This window comes from Hylobates moloch, unplaced genomic scaffold (genome assembly GCF_009828535.3).
Source record: "Hylobates moloch isolate HMO894 unplaced genomic scaffold, HMol_V3 SCAFFOLD_1, whole genome shotgun sequence".
NCBI lineage: Eukaryota > Metazoa > Chordata > Mammalia > Primates > Hylobatidae > Hylobates > Hylobates moloch.
The window spans coordinates 168,414,623-168,430,823 of record NW_026652276.1 but is presented as its reverse complement, the minus strand read 5'-3'; the positions used below and the strand labels follow the sequence as shown (position 1 = coordinate 168,430,823).

The window sequence follows — 16,201 nt, the reverse complement described above, 5'->3', positions numbered from 1 at the left end:
CTGAATGAGTTAGAAAGGTTGGACTGGAAACTTAATAATTTACCTGATGATCTTTATTTTCCCTGGGAACTAAGAGGCAAGATCCTCTGTTGAAATTACTCATGGGGTAGGAGTTGGGCAGAGGATTTATAAGAGTAGTGAACAGTTAAAACAGCCTTCTTAGCAAATAGCTTTTTTTTCTTTTGCTCAGCTGCTTCTACAGTATCCTTTGTTCATCCGGTCTTGCAAGTCCAAAGTCTTTCCCCTTGCTTTTAAAGTCTTCTGTTATTTGGATCTATCTTATTTAACTAGTTTTATTTCCCCCTCCATATCCAAATTAAACCCTCCTCAAGAAGATCATTGTCAATTATGGCATATGTCATTCTTCCACAAATATTCTTACTCTTTCTTCCTTATAGCCTTCCCAAATCATTGCCAAAAATATATGAGCCTAAATCAAAATTGACTTCCATAATTATTCAGATCCACATCAGTCTTCTGTATCATTGTTGTTATAGTCAGATTTTATAGTTTAGCCGTTCTCTAATTGTTTATTTTCCCATCTGATTGATGAATTCTGTGAAGGCAGATATATTGTTATTTTTTAAACGGATTTTACATTTTTACTCTCTCTTGTCACAGTGCTGGTCACATTGATTATTAAGTATTTGATGAATAAATAAATTAGTATACACAAGTATCTGACATATTGCTGCTTAGTTTTATTTATTTATTTATATACTTACTTATTTTTTTAAGGCAGAGTCTTACTCTGTCTCCCAGGCTAGAGTGCAACGGCTCAATCTTGGCTCACTGCAACTTCCCCTTCCCAGGTTCAAGAAATTCACCTGCCTCAGCCCCCAAGTAGCTGGGATTACAGGTGTGTGCCACCACACCTGGCTAATTTTTGTGTTTTTAGTAGAGATGAGGTTTCACTACGTTGGCCAGGCTGGTCCTGAACTCCTGACCTCAGGTGATCCAGCCATCTCGGCCTCCCAAAGTGCTAGGATTACAGGCTTGCTGCTTTTTAATAGTTAAGGAAATAAGCTGAGATTTATCTATTTTCATTATTTTCTTTTCTTTTTGTTTACTGTACAGAGCAGCATACCATGTGTCAGTTACCTGGTTGTACATAGGATATATCTAGAGATAAAAACAGGCTGTATTAATCAAGTATTGGTAATATAAAGTTTATAATGTATGAATTGAAATGTCAAAGACGGGGTTATACTATAAATATTGTTATCAGCTGTCTACCAAAATTCTCAGAAGCACTTGTTTTTGTAGTAAAATGAACTTCCTTTTAGAGATCAAAGAACATTACTAATATAATTTCAGTGCTATGAAAGGTATGGAATATGAATTAGTGTTACAGAAGAGAACAGGGAATAACTTAGAAGGGAAAACACTTGTATTAGAGTGCCACAATTTTGGGTGGTTTTAAAAAAGCATCTTAAATGCAGAGTTGTTTTAATACAGCTTTCTAATTGCTGGATTACATATTTATGTTACTGCTTTTATTCTGTGGTTTTCGATAGATTTGGGGACAGCAGACAGATGGTATGAAACTTGAATTTGGAGAAGAAAACGTTCCAAAAGAGGAAATAGAGTTTTTATCAATCCATTCTCAGATGACCAATTTGGAAGACATTGGTAAATTTTGATCATATACCACAATGTGTTGTTTTTATACCAAATATTGAGTAATTTGCTTTTTTACTTTAAAATGTGAGCTAACGTAGTGACCTTTGGCATTTCACTGTAGCCTCTCTGATCTCAATTTTTTCATCCTTAAAATGAAAGATTTGGACTACTTATCTATTTGGTCCTTTCTCCCTTCTTATGTTCTGTGATTCTAAATTGTTTTAAATTTTAAAGATATAAAATGTTGGATTTAGGAGTACTACAGCATGAGGATCTAAAAGATGATCTTGAATTGTACGATTTATGTTTCTTGTTTTCATCAGAATGAGTTTAAATTGAAACCAGAGTTATTACCACTAAAAACATACTTTTTCAAAAAAGAATTAATATTTTCTGTACACAGTGATTGTGCTATTTCACTAAGAAACTTATATTGAAATGTGCATTTTTTGTCTCTTTATATAACATAGATGTCAATCATAAAAGCAAGTTATCTTCTCTGCAAGATCTTGAAAAAACTAAACAACTTGAAGAACAAGTTCAAGAATTAGAAAGCCTCATATCCTCTTTGCAGCAACAATTGAAAGAAACTGAACAAAACTATGAGGCAGAGATCCACTGTTTACAGAAGAGGCTTCAAGCTGTTAGTGAGTCCACAGTTCCGCCAAGGTATTCATCTGCTTATAGCTTCATTCAACAGTATTTGTAGCTTTGTAACAATTATAGTATCCTCCAGAATGGTTATTTTAAAAAGTAATTTAAGCAAAGTTGCTAGAAAGAGATAGGATGTAGCATTTTTTAGAAAGAAGAGCAAGAGATCATTCTATATCTTTGAAATGCCTGAAAAAATGTTGATGTAAACCAAAGACATAGGAATTTTACTTAAATTTTTACATTATAAAGATGTTGGTTGTTGTTAATCTGCTTAATTAAATTGGCAATGCGCACATATTTGCAGTTTATTCTGTACCTAGTCTTTGCTACTTTGATATGGTGAGTACTTAAGGAATATAAGATAGGATCATTCCAGTCATGGCAGGGTTTCCTCCACTTTATTGTCTCATGTTCAAATTCACCACGTCCAAAGTAGAACTCTGGATCTTCTCAAAATTTGCTCCTTCTGCAGCTATATCCCTCTGTTGTTCCTCCTCTTTCTCTTATACCTCTCTTCTAGTCTATCAAGACATCCTATTTTCTACACCTTCAAAAATATATGCAAACTGTACCACTCCTTAAAACCTTGCTGGTCTCTGCCATCCTTTTGTCTCAACTGGATTACCCTAACTCCTCCCTAAAGTCTATTCTCGACATAGTTAAAGCAGGTGCCAGAATCTTGCTTTTAAAATTTAAAATAGATGATATCATTCCAAAGCTCTTCTGTCCTACATGATGAGTACCCATTACTTTTCTTATTTTTAATCTCCTACTGACTTGTCTGTCACTGTCTTCTGACCCCAAGATATCTGTCACCAGTATCTGTGACCAGTATCTTGGGGTCCTCAAACAAGCATTATCAGTGTGCTTCTGCTTTAGGGACGTCTCGTTGGCTGTTCTTTCTACCTAGAATGGTCTTCCTCCAGATACATGCCTGGCCAACACCCTCCCCTCCTTTGGATCATTACTCAAGTGTCATGTTCTCGTGAGGCTTTTCTTAACCATTCTGTGTAAATTAAAACTGTCTTCTAGAATGCTGATTCCTATTTCTCTACTTTATTTTTTCTATGTTACTTAATATTGTCTATTTATATATATGTATACATTATGCATATTTTATATAATATATACTATATATATAACTAGGTTGGTCGTGGTGGCTCATGCCTGTAATTCCAGCATTTTGGGAGGCTGAGGCAGGCAGATTACCTGAAGTTAGGAGTTCAAGACCAGCCTGGCCAATATGGCAAAACTCCATCTCTACTAAAAATACAAAAATTAGCCAGGCATGGTGGCACGCACCTGTAATCCCAGCTACTCAGGAGGCTGAGGCACGGGAATCACTTGAACATAGGAAGCAGAGGTTGCAGTGAGCTGAATTTGCACCACTGCACTCCAGCCTGGATGACAGAGCAAGACTCTGCCTAAAAAGATATATATATATATATATATATATTGTGTGTGTGTGTGTGTATATATATATAAAATATATATAACCAAATATATGTAAATTTGGAGGGGGTAGATTCATTTTTATTTTGTTTATTGCTCGTCTCTGGTGAAAGACTTTAAGCTTTATAAGGGTGGGGCTCTTTTTCCATTTAGGTCAGTGATATATCACAAACACCTAAGATAATTCCCTGCACATAATAGGTACTCAATAAATTATTTGTTTAATGAATGAACAGTTTATAATTTAGTTGGGAAGTATGCTATAGTATATAACTAGCTCCGTAAAACCCTCAGAGATTTATTCTAACTGTGGCTGGCTCTGCTATTCTAGCACTGATGTCTTCCTAGGCACTTGCTAGTAAAACCTCCACACAGTTTTTTTGGATAGTGGACGAAATATTGAATGTCTGCTTGTTTGGAACTAGTCATTACTCTTTTTTATTTGAAACCTACATATGGGCTTTGGAATTATTTGCTTGATATTGGGCTTAGCCTTATAAAGCCTCCATTTTCTTTGAGATTGGTGGTTTCTAAACATGACCATACATCAGAAATAGTGGAGGTTTTTGAACTTTAATATAATTTTTTAAAATACTTACAATGAAAGATCACTGAATTATAATTTGGAGAGTCATACTCAATAGCTTTGAGATGGAACTTAGAAATCTGTGTTTTTAACAGTATAATTCGGAGGCACAGAACCCATAGATTGACATTTGGAAACCACTACTTCCTGATATGAAACAAAATAGGTAATTAGGAAGAACTTTGTAATAAACAGTATTTCAAGTAATCTTCCTTTAATTAGTGATGCTTTCTGTCCAAAGCATGAAGAAAAGAGAGGCTTCTGGAAACATAGGCTTACATTGTTATTCCTGCATTTGGGCTTCTGCCAGCTCACCAGCCTCTCAGAGTTTCTATAATACTCCGTGGAAATGTGTTGACAATGGCTTTGAATGAAAACCATTCGTTTGCTCCCTGCACGCCTACCAAAAAGAGTTTTACTCGCCACCGTCCTCATTCTTACTAATAGTAATGAGTCAAAATTATTTTTTGTAAATAGCATCACATATTTTGGACACAACTGTAACACATTTTGAATACAGTATACTGTTCCCTGTGGGTAGACTTGAAATAGTTAAGAAAAATAATTGAGTCATTCTTTCAACAAATATTTGGTGATTTCATACTAGAAACCTCTAAGAGAAACACTGTGAGGTTGGAAAGATCATGGGTTTTAGTCAGACAGATCTGTATTTGACCCTGATTTGACCTTTTACTGGCTATATGATCTTGGACAGATTATTTAAACATTTCTAAATAATAATAAGGATAATAATAATTACCCTTAAGATTGTGAGGATTAAATGAAACAGTAACTGAGAAGAGCCTTAGCTAGATACCCTGGAGGTAGAATTCCATGTTTATGTAAAGTGGCTGTTTCCTTCCAGGGACTTCAGTGTAATCACTGACATAATAATTACTTGCAAAATAATTTTTCGAAGGTAATGATTGGGGAATATAACATAGTGATATAACTAAAATGCTGGAATTTAAACCCATGTCTTTGTGGCATTTTTCACTGCACATCTGTAATACTGCCTATTAGAGTAATAACAGCAAAATGGAATGAAGGATGAATATTTAGACATTGCAATGGAAGGAATGTTGGAAACAAAGCAGAGGGGAAAAAACAAAGATAATTCTGTGTTGCTTGAGCCTAGGGAATATGGAAAATGAAGGTACATCATATAAATAGGAAAATCAACAGGGGTTGCAGATAGTAGGAGCTTAATTGCAAGAGGGGAACAATGAATTAAGTTTACGCCAGACTATTTTTTTCAGTTTGGAGTAAACACTTTCAAATACTGTAAAGCTTAAAGAATGAAGTCATTGTGGACTAAGTAGTACTTTTTGGAGTTTAGATCATAATGACCGGATAGATAATCAGGAGGATTTTCTAGGCTGTGAAAGTCAGATCCAAGACATAAAGCCAAGGATCAGAGGAGTATATATAAGGGACAGTGAGGAAAAGAGAGACAAAATAGTAATAAAGAAGAAGCAGGAAAGGGCAGAGAAGAAAGAGAAGGGAACGAGTTTTTAGAAGCATGGGATGGTCATAGAACATGAGAAGGCAGTTCACAGCAGGAAAAACCTAAATGGCCAATAGCATTTGAAAGAAAATGTCTTCTCAAAAATAAAGACATACATATTCTAGCAAAGTTTTACAATTGTTATGACCCCTGATTGCTGAAGTTTTAAGAAAATACTTAAATGATACTATTATGAGAACAAAATTAATAAAACTTTTTGGAATATGGCCCTGTATTAAAACATTAAATATTAAGCTTAACAATTACTTATAAGATTTTATCATATAGAAACATCCATGGAAGTGTGCCAAGATACGTTTGTGAAGATCTGTATTATAGCGTTGTTTGTAACGGTGAACAATTGGAAGCAATCAAATGGCCATCATTAGGGGTTTAGTTATATAAGTTATGAAATAGGATGATGACAACTTTGGCCAATTTTGGACAGAATTTAGGGTAGAAAAGAATAGGAGAAAGAAGGATATGTGGACAAGAGGAGGGTCAAACTAAGAAAGCAGCGTAGTTGCACATGAAAATGGGTGTGGAAAATTATATTTGCCAGAAATGAAAATTATAATTTGCTCCTTTTATTTTTTTCCCATGGTTCCTAAATGCTGATCTTAACCTTAGTTTTTATGACCTAAGTTAAGGGTTTTAAGAAAAAAAATTTTTTTTAATAATGAATGCATGTAAAAACTACACAATACAGATGTGAATACCAACAGATAAAACAAAAAAGTCCGAAAGTGAATATTTGTAAATTGAGATTCTTCTCTTTACCACCACTGCTCCTGACTGAGTTCCACTAGAGGTAAACATTGTTACTTTCGATGTGTATACATAGGAAGAAAATCAAACTTTTTGTATCCAAATATACATATGTATGTTAAAAGAAGTTTCTCATAAAAGTGAGATTTTACAAACTTTTTTAAAGGCACTAATATATCTTAGATAACTTTAAAAAAAAATGTTCGTACTGGCCAAGCACAGTGGCTCATGTCTGTAATCCCAGCACATTTGGAGGCTGAGGCAGGAGGATCACTTGAGGCCAGGAGTTTGAGATCAACCTGTGTAACATAGTGAGACCCCATCTGTCCAAAAAAACAGTTAGTACTTATAGTTCCATATCATACATTTGTAGTGTAAAATGACATAAAATTCAGTTGATCATCTGTTAAAATACTGTTATTCAGTTGTGTTCTTTTAAGTGGAAATATTAGTCAAAAATATAATGTAACTTACACTACCTGTAACCCTTGACTCATTTTTGTCTCCCATGCCCCATTACATATTTTATGTGTGGTGTAGATTTTGGATGAACACTAAAGCACATATACAACTCTAATTCTTTAACTTTTTTTATTCATATTCAGCTTACCTGTTGATTCAGTGGTAATTACAGAATCTGATGCACAGAGAACAATGTACCCTGGAAGTTGTGTGAAAAAGAATATTGATGGTACAATAGAGGTATTGTATTTTTAATTTTTATCTTTTAACTTATATACACTGATTTTTCCGCTATCATTTTTATGTCTGGTTTACTATCTAATAAATAGTTGCTGAGAAGTAAGCGTAATAAATATGAGGATAATACCTTATATAGAAAACTCAGAATACACATGTAAAGAAATTTAATCTATTTACATAGCATAGGTAAAACACAGAGGAAGTTAAGTTTGAGGGGTTATATTTCCCTTAAATATGTTATAGTTTAAGATTTATCTTGTTTTTGTAACATGTGGGCTATGTACAAACTAGTTTCAGTGCCCTAGTCAACAAAGCTTTGTCTTCCCAGCATGGGAAGTTGGACCAGGCCATCTCTAGAAAAGTGTTTAGGGGTCAGGCGCAATGGCTCACGCCTGTAATCCCAGCACTTTGGAAGGCCGAGGCGTGTGGATCATGAGGTCAGGAGATCAAGACCAGCCTGGCTAGCATGGTGAAACCCCATCTCTACTAAAAATACAAAAAATTAGCTGAGCGTGGTGGCACTCGCCTGTGGTCTCAGCTGCTCAGGAGGCTGAGGCAGGAGAATCACTTGAACCTGGGAGGCGGAGGTTGCAGTGAGCTGAGATTGCGCCACTGCACTCCAGCCTGGGTGACAGAACGAGACTCTGTCACAAAAAAAAAAAAAAAAAAAGGTTTAGGAATCCCCAGAATCCAAGACAACATGGCTGGGATAATAGATTAGGCCTATTCCAATAAGGTCCATGTGGTAGATAAAAAAGTTCCACATCTTTTAAAGTGCATGCCATCTAACTAAACCACCCCCTGCCTCTGCTCAACATTGTGTTATTCTAAATTTCTCACACCTGCAACTTTCTCAGACCTGCAGCTGCCAAACCCTGGTCTTCACTCAGTAGATTTTAGCTCTTAAGTCTTAGAAAAAATTAAAATCATCGTTCTTCCTTGCTCAGTATACAGAGGAAAGATGTTAGACACATCCTTGATTCTGCTGTACTCATCTCATATCATGATGATTGGTAAATAAATACTTTCATACTGAGAACATATTTATATTTTTTAAAAGTTTATGGTTTTTTCTGTTGATAAAAGTAATTTGTATTTGTAGAAAGTTATAGTATTAATAAGTACCAAGAAGAAAAGAAAATTTGCTTGTAATTTTATGAACAAAGATAGCCACTGTTTAACATTTTACTTAAAAGAAAATATGTACACACATATATATTTTATTAGTTGTATTTAAGTATCCTTTTCCCACTCTAGAACTGTACGTTGGCGTTTATAAATATGTAAACATATTTCTCTTTGCATCTTTATTAAGTTCACAGTAGTAAGTATAATTATTTAGTAGAATTATTTACTAGAATTTTTGTTTGTTTGTTTGTTTTGTTTTGTTTTTTTGAGACGGAGTCTCGCTCTGTCGCCCAGGCTGGAGTGCAGTGGCGCAATCTCGGCTCACTGCAAGCCCCACCTCCTGGGTTCACGCCATTCTCCTGCCTCAGCCTCTCCGAGTAGCTGGGACTACAGGCACCCGCCACCACGCCCGGCTAGTTTTTTTGTATTTTTAGTAGAGACGGGGTTTCACCGTGGTCTCGATCTCCTGACCTCGTGATCCGCCTGCCTCGGCCTCCCAAAGTGCTGGGATTACAAGCGTGAGCCACCGCGCCCGGCCAAATTGTTTACTAGAATTGTTTTTAATTGAGAGAATTAAAATTTATTTTTTGCTGAAAGTATGTAGAACTTTTCTAAAAATACTGATACTTTGGGGAGATTTTGAGGTAGAAGTTTAAAAATAAGTGGTGTATAATTAATGTAAATAAATGTCATATTTTGCTTTTAAATGTAGTTTTCTGGTGAATTTGGAGTGAAAGAGGAAACAAATACCATTAAGTTGCTTGAAAAACAATACCAAGAACAATTAGAAGAAGAAGTAGCTAAGGTAAGCTTATAGCTTATCTGGAAGATTATCTTGGTTTATATTCCCTTTGAGCCTTCAAAAATAACATAGATTTTATTGATGGTATGTACTTTATTTTTATAAGTTTCATATATAGTTCATCTTTAAGTGGTTAGATAATATCAATTATAGTTGCCTTTAAACAAAATATCTTGTGAATTTTTATTTGAGAAGAGCATTCTTCTTGATGTAGACTAGTAATTAGAAGCTTTTCAGGATGCCAAAACAAGTCTATGTATTTGTTGCCTTGTGAAGAAGTTTGGTCTTCCTTAAAAGTTGGGGAGAAGATAGGAAAAGAAAGAGAAAGTGGTTGGTCCTCTGTATATATTATCTGTATCTATTTCCAATCAGAGAAGTTTTGTTAGGTAATGACTACAGATACTAAGGGAGGATTATCACTGAGTATTAATTAGCTCCTGGCTAAGTGAAGGAGTTTACCAATGTGAGTTTTGCTCATCTCTGCTTATCCGCTGTGTCCAGAGTCATTCTTTAATATTAGCCATATACCCTAGTGTAACATTATGGTTCCATTTGTTTTGTCTTTGTATTCCTTTTCAAAACGTGTATACCTGATTGGCTTTTAATATTGGAACTGGCAGGGTGCGGTGGCTCATGCCTGTAATCCCACCACTTTGGGAGGCCGAGGCGGGCGGATCACCTGAGTTCAGGAGTTTAAGACCAGCTTGACCAACATGGAGAAACCCTGGCTCTACTAAAAATACAAAATTAGCCAGGCATGGTGGCGCATGTCTGTAATCGCAGCTGTTCAGGAGGCTGAGGCAGGAGAATCAGTTGAACCCGGGAGGCAGAGGTTGTGGTGAGCTGAGATTGCACCATTGCACTCCAGCCTGGCCAACAAAAGCGAAACTCCATCTCAAAAAAAAAAAAGAAAAAATATATATATATATGGGAACTATTGAATTATGAGTTTGCTTATTTTTTATAATATTTCAACTCTCTTAATATAACAATCCCAGTGGAATATGTGCATTTTAAAGGGGTAGGATTGATTGGTAGGATATAAAGGAAATGTATAAGGAATTAGGAAAAACATAAATTAGATGAGGAAGTCAAGACCTAAGGAAATACCTGGGCTGTAAGGACTTATTCACTTATTATGTCTAAAGTGAAAAGTGAAACACTATCATTTTTTTTAATAGCTTTCAATGTCTAGTTCTTGGAGGAATGCAAGTTTTCCCTTGCATGTAGCTCTTACACAAATTTATCAAATGGAATGGTGTATCAGGGTATAGTAATTAACATGAGGTTTGGTATTGGATATACCATACTTTAAATTCTTGTTCTTTTGGTTTACTAGATTTGTGACCTTAGGAAAGTTACTTAACTTGTGAATCTCAGCGTTTTATATGTTGAAAGAGGAAATTGGCTTAGTAGCAATTGTTATAAGGATTCAATGAGTTAATTCATATAGAACAGTTAGCAAATGAGTTGATACATAGTAAAGACTCATAAATATTATTTTAAAAGTAGTCTTATTACTGTGATAATGGTGGTAATATCATGATGTTTTATAAAGCATTACTCACTCAAGCAGATAGCAGAGCACCAAAGTACTGGTCAGTGATGTAACAGACCTGCACGTTGTGCACATGTACCCTGAAACTTAAAGTATGAAAAAAAAAAAAAGACTCTTCTAAATGCAGCCAAGATACTGTGGTCCAAGAGATTACATTTGATGGCCCAGCTTGGTCCTAGAATAATATAGATTGTTGATATTAGTCACCAGTACCGATGGGATTATGCTGTACTCTGTACCCCTCAGATATGATAGAAGAAGATGGAGAACCATTTTTCTTTTCTTTTTTTTTTGGAGACAGAGTCTGGCTCTGTCGCCCAGGCTGGAGTGCAGTGGCGCAATCTCTGCTCACTGCAACCTCCAACTCCTGGGCTCAAGCCATCCTCCCACCTGAGCCTCCCAAGTAGCTGGTACTACAGGTGTGCACCACCACCCCAGCTAATTTTTTTGTAGAGACAGGGTTTTGCCATGTTGGCCAGGCTGGTCTTGAACTCCAGGCTGGTCAAGAACTTCGCTCTTGCCCAGGCCGTAGTGCAGTGGCAAAATCTCAGCTCACTGCAACCTCTGCCTCTGGATTCAAGTGATTCTTCTGCCTCAGCCTCTCAAGTAGCTAGGATTGCAGGCACGCACCACCACACCCAGCTAATTTTTGTGGGTTTTTTTTTTTACTAGAGATGGGGTTTGATCATGTTGGCTTTAACTCCTGACCTCAAGTGATCCCCCCACCTCGGCCTCCCAAAGTACTGGGATTACAGGTGTTAGCCACCATGCCCCACCTGTAATATTCTTTTATCATTTAATGTCTGTGGAATCTGTAGTGTTATCCCTATTTCTCACCTTTTTGTCAGACTGGCTAGAGGTTATTGATTGTATTGATAATATTAAGGATTCAGCTTTTTGTTTCATTGTTGTTTTTATTGTTTTTGTTTTTATTTTCAATTGCTACCCGTATCTTTTTGATATCCTTTTTCTGCTTGCTTTGGACTTAATTTGCTCTTCTTCTGCTTTTCTAAAAGGAATTTCTTTTCTAATGTATGCATTTAATGCTATACTCAAAAGCATAGCATTACAGCTTTAAACATTATAGCTTGTAAGTATAGCAATGCTTCCTTGTAAGCAATGTTTAAAGCTGCATTCTGCAAATTTTCATTCAATCCAAATATATTATTTCCCCTGTGACTTCCTCTTTGATTCATGGGTTATTTAGAAATGTACTGATTTCCACATTTTTATGATTTTCAGATAGCTTCCCATGGTTGATTAACTTAATTAATTTTTAAGTTTCTTTGTGGTCTGGCAAAATACCTCATATAATTTCAGTTCTTTTAAATTTGCTGCCCAAAATATGGTCTTTTCTGGGTGAAAGCTCCGTGTGTACTTGAAAAGAGTATGTGTTTTGCTGTTATTTAAATTTCAGATTTCCCTCTGGTGCTATTTTTCTTTAGCCTAAAAACCTTCCTTTAGCATTTCTTTTAGAACAGGTGAGCTGACAATGAGTTCGACATAACAACGAATTTTATGTTGTCTAATTTTGAATTGTATATTAAATGTTTTGTATTTTATGTTTTATATGCTCTGGATGTCATTATAATTCTCTGAAGAATGTGAATTTTTTTTAAAAAATAGGCAGTCCGCCCAGTTAGGTTCAGACTAAAAATCCTGTTTCTTCTTTCCCATACAAATCACCTAAGTTTTGACTTCCCTCTGCAGTCTCCTAGTCATTGTTTACTCTTCAGAATTCTTTAGTTGTTTTGTATTGTGCTTAGTTTTTAGGTAATCAGTGGGAGAAGCAGGCTGTAGTGGGCTTATTTTATGTTGCCTGGAAGCACAGTCTTTGTGTTTTCTTATTCCACAATTCAGATGCGATTATTGCCTTATAGCATCAGTATTTCAATTTACCCACGTATTTTTTTAAAAAGGATGTTTATGCTCTAATCCTTTTTGCATCTTAAGCCATCCTTTTTTTTTTTATTGATTATCTATTGGGAGTAAACTATGTTTTTTAGTTGTCTTTATTTTATGTCTTTATTGTGTTTTTATCCATAACAGTTTGTTTTGTTGACTGTTTGAACCTGGTTAACAGTTATTTTTATGCCAGAATTTTGAAGGTAGCATTCCAGTGTTTTCTGATTTCTTGTTTCTGCCGACAAGGTCCTTGTCACTTTGTTGTTCCCTTGTGGGTAATACGTCTTTTTTCTTTGGAAACATTTAAGATCTTTTTGATTTTGGTGTTCTCTTTTCTCCTTTTTTTTTTTAAGAGATGGGTCTGTCAGCCAGGCTGGAGTGCAGTGGTATGATAATAGCTCACTGTAGCCTTGCACTCCTGAGCTCATGCAATCCTCTCACCTCAGTCCCTGGAGTAGCTCACCACACCCAGCTACAAATATTTTTGTAGAGATGAGGTATTTGTTTTTATTATAATTCATTGATTGTCTTGAATCTTGGCAGTGGTGTCTTCTATAAATATTCTCAGCCATTATCTCGTGAAATAGTTCCTTTCCATTGTTCTCTATTATATCCTCCTGGAACTCTAATTAGATGTTGGTTGACCATTCTCTATCCTTTGTATCTCTGTTCTTCTCTTTCACATTTTTAATCCTTTTTTTCCGTGTTACATTCTCAATATATTCAGTATGAAGAGACAGAGGGAGATCAGGTTCAAGACAGGAAATTAAAGCAAAACCCAGTCATAAGGTTTTGATCACTAGTTAGAGAAGGTTAAAGATATGTTTTGTTAAGTTGTATTGTCTAGTTAATTATTTTTAATTATCTTTATCTTTTGACATTTTGCTGTAATGGGTATATGTTCCAGATGACATTGTTGTTACCAAACCCCGGTTCTTTCTGAGCTAGCATAGGCACCCAGAGGTCCAATTTGGTAGGTGAGATATAGTACCAGGATTATCTGGGAAGAAACAGGATGACATACAATGTTTAAGGTGCTTGAGCTCTGTATAGACACATTTTGATTCAAATTTCTGCCCTAACATTTATTAAATATGTGACCTTTGATGTGGTTCCTAATGTTACAGCACTTGAATTTTCTCTGCCTTGGCTACTGGTATTATAATCATTCCTCTTAAGTCAGTTTTAGCATTATACTTCTGGACAGACTCATTTAGATGTGGAATAGTATAATGTTACCTTTTAGAAAGTGAGCTTAGGCAAGACTATAGGATTTTGAACCCCAGCTTCAATGATTTATTTGCTTTGTGTTTTTGAGTCAAATTACTCCAAAGGAGGCTAGCACAGGAATCAGGTGGGAATCAGGACCCCAGATAGGTGAATCACATTCAGGACAGGAAATTAAAACTAAAGTTCAGTTATATGACCTGGACCAGCAAGGAAAATAATGCTGCAGATCAGTAAGTACAAATATTTCTAATCCCAGGCATACTTTATTCTGGGTTTATTACAGCCAGCCTTCCTTCATTACAAATTATCTATGGAAAAAGGACTTAAAGTTATTGATACAGTTGGTTCTCAAAGGTGTAAGGACTTGTCAGAGCCAAAACTAGTAGTCAGAATTCCGAAGTACCTGTGCTGGGATGGGATGGGAGGCTAGAATAAGCAGGGATTCAGGATCATAGTTGTAGTGAAAGGTCAAATTGGATTATAATGAAATGTCTACTCATATTTACCAGTCATACAAACTAAGTGTTCCGCTTCTGGGAATTTGTTTTGAGGAAATAAGAAAAGATATGCACAATTATATAATTACAAATATTTCATCACACTGGTATTTAAAATAGTAAAAGAGTGGAATCACTCTAAATGTCCAACATAGAGAATTGATTTAATAAACTTATACTACATCTGTGTAATATGAAACTTTGAACCCATTAGAAATTACATAGAAATGTATTTATTTCTTAACTTGAAGAGATATTTACTGTAGTTAAGCTATAAAAACTGGTTACAGTATTAGAATATGATCACATTTTTATAGGAAAATGATATCTGTATCTATTCATATCTATCTCTCTAAAGAAGAATAAGAAGATTTGGGAAAGTACTAAAATGTTTACAGTGATTTTTCTTGGAAGAGAGAAATATAAGGGCTTTTATTTTCTAATTTTTACTGAACATTTATGGCTGTTATAATAAGAAAACATTTTACTTTTTATTTAAAGTGGCAGGCAGTAAAATAAATACTTTGACATTAGATTTATTGTGAAATAGAGAATCTATCTCGGTATTACTTTATTATAGGATTTCTTTTTGTTTAGAACCATGAGGCCATGCTTTTTTCTGTTCATACAATTTTGAGTAGTAACTTGCTTCTTAAATTCCTGCTGATATTTCTAAATCTAATCCTTTATTGTTTGCTTTTATTTCTTTAGGTTATTGTGTCAATGAGTATAGCATTTGCTCAACAAACTGAACTGTCTAGAATATCTGGGGGAAAAGAAAATACTACATCATCAAAGCAAGCACATGCTGTGTGTCAGCAAGAACAACAACATTATTTTAATGAAATGAAATTATCACAGGATCAAATTGGTTTTCAGACTTTTGAGACAGTGGATGTGAAATTTAAAGAAGAATTTAAACCACTTAGTAAAGAGTTAGGAGAACATGGAAAGGAAATTTTATTATCAAATAATGATCCCCATGATATACCAGAATCAAAGGACTGTGTGCTGACTATTTCAGAAGAAATGTTCTCCAAAGATAAAACATTTATAGTCAGACAGTCTGTAAGTATGCCTCCTGGAATATAAAAAACTTTTTTAAAAATTGTGAATTTTTTCACTATAAAAATATTAGCAATAGTGCTGCTTAATGTTTGGAGGAGGAAAATATCAAATTCAGTCTTATGACTCACATTGTTGTTTTGTTTTGTTTTGTTTTTGAGGCTGAGTCTCACTCTGTCACCAGGGTGGAGTGCAGTGGCACGATCTCGGCTCACTGCAACCTCCGCCTCCCAGGTTCAAGCGATTCTCCTGCCTCAGCCTCCCGAGTAACTGGGACTACATGCGCGTGCCACCACATCCAGCTAATTTTTGTATTTTTAGTAGAGATGGGATTTTACCATGTTGGCCAGGATGGTCTCGATCTCTTGACCTTGTGATCTACCCTCCTCAGCCTCCCAAAGTGCTGGGATTACAGGCATGAGCCACCGTGCCCAGCCAGTTCACACTGTTAATGTGTTTTATTAATTGTAAGATATGTGGATAAGTGACTTAATATTAGTATCAAATAAAACAAGTCTGGTTCATAGTATTCTTGTTTATCTTAAAGATGTACCTGGTAAAATCCCATTGTAAGTTGTACGTACATTAATTCTGTTTCAATCAATTCAAGATTAATTATACTACAATTTGGTAATATCTGTGAATAAAAGATTTGCTTAATTAAATATAACAATATTACAAGGAAATAGCTACCTATTTAGGAAGACTAAAAGATTTTACTATC

At 35.3% G+C, this 16,201-nt stretch overlaps 1 protein-coding gene across 2 annotated transcripts in view; it reads left to right on the top strand.

The window, feature by feature from the left end:
• AKAP9 (A-kinase anchoring protein 9) overlaps positions 1-16,201 on the top strand; it is a 169,940-nt gene that overhangs the window by 75,802 nt on the left and 77,937 nt on the right. For both annotated transcript variants that reach the window (XM_032761106.2, XM_032761105.2), the window contains exons 13-17: positions 1,518-1,632; positions 2,094-2,292; positions 7,196-7,292; positions 9,133-9,225; positions 15,124-15,480. In XM_032761106.2, the coding sequence (XP_032616997.1) occupies positions 1,518-1,632; positions 2,094-2,292; positions 7,196-7,292; positions 9,133-9,225; positions 15,124-15,480 (861 nt within the window). The remainder of the gene's footprint in view (positions 1-1,517; positions 1,633-2,093; positions 2,293-7,195; positions 7,293-9,132; positions 9,226-15,123; positions 15,481-16,201) is intronic.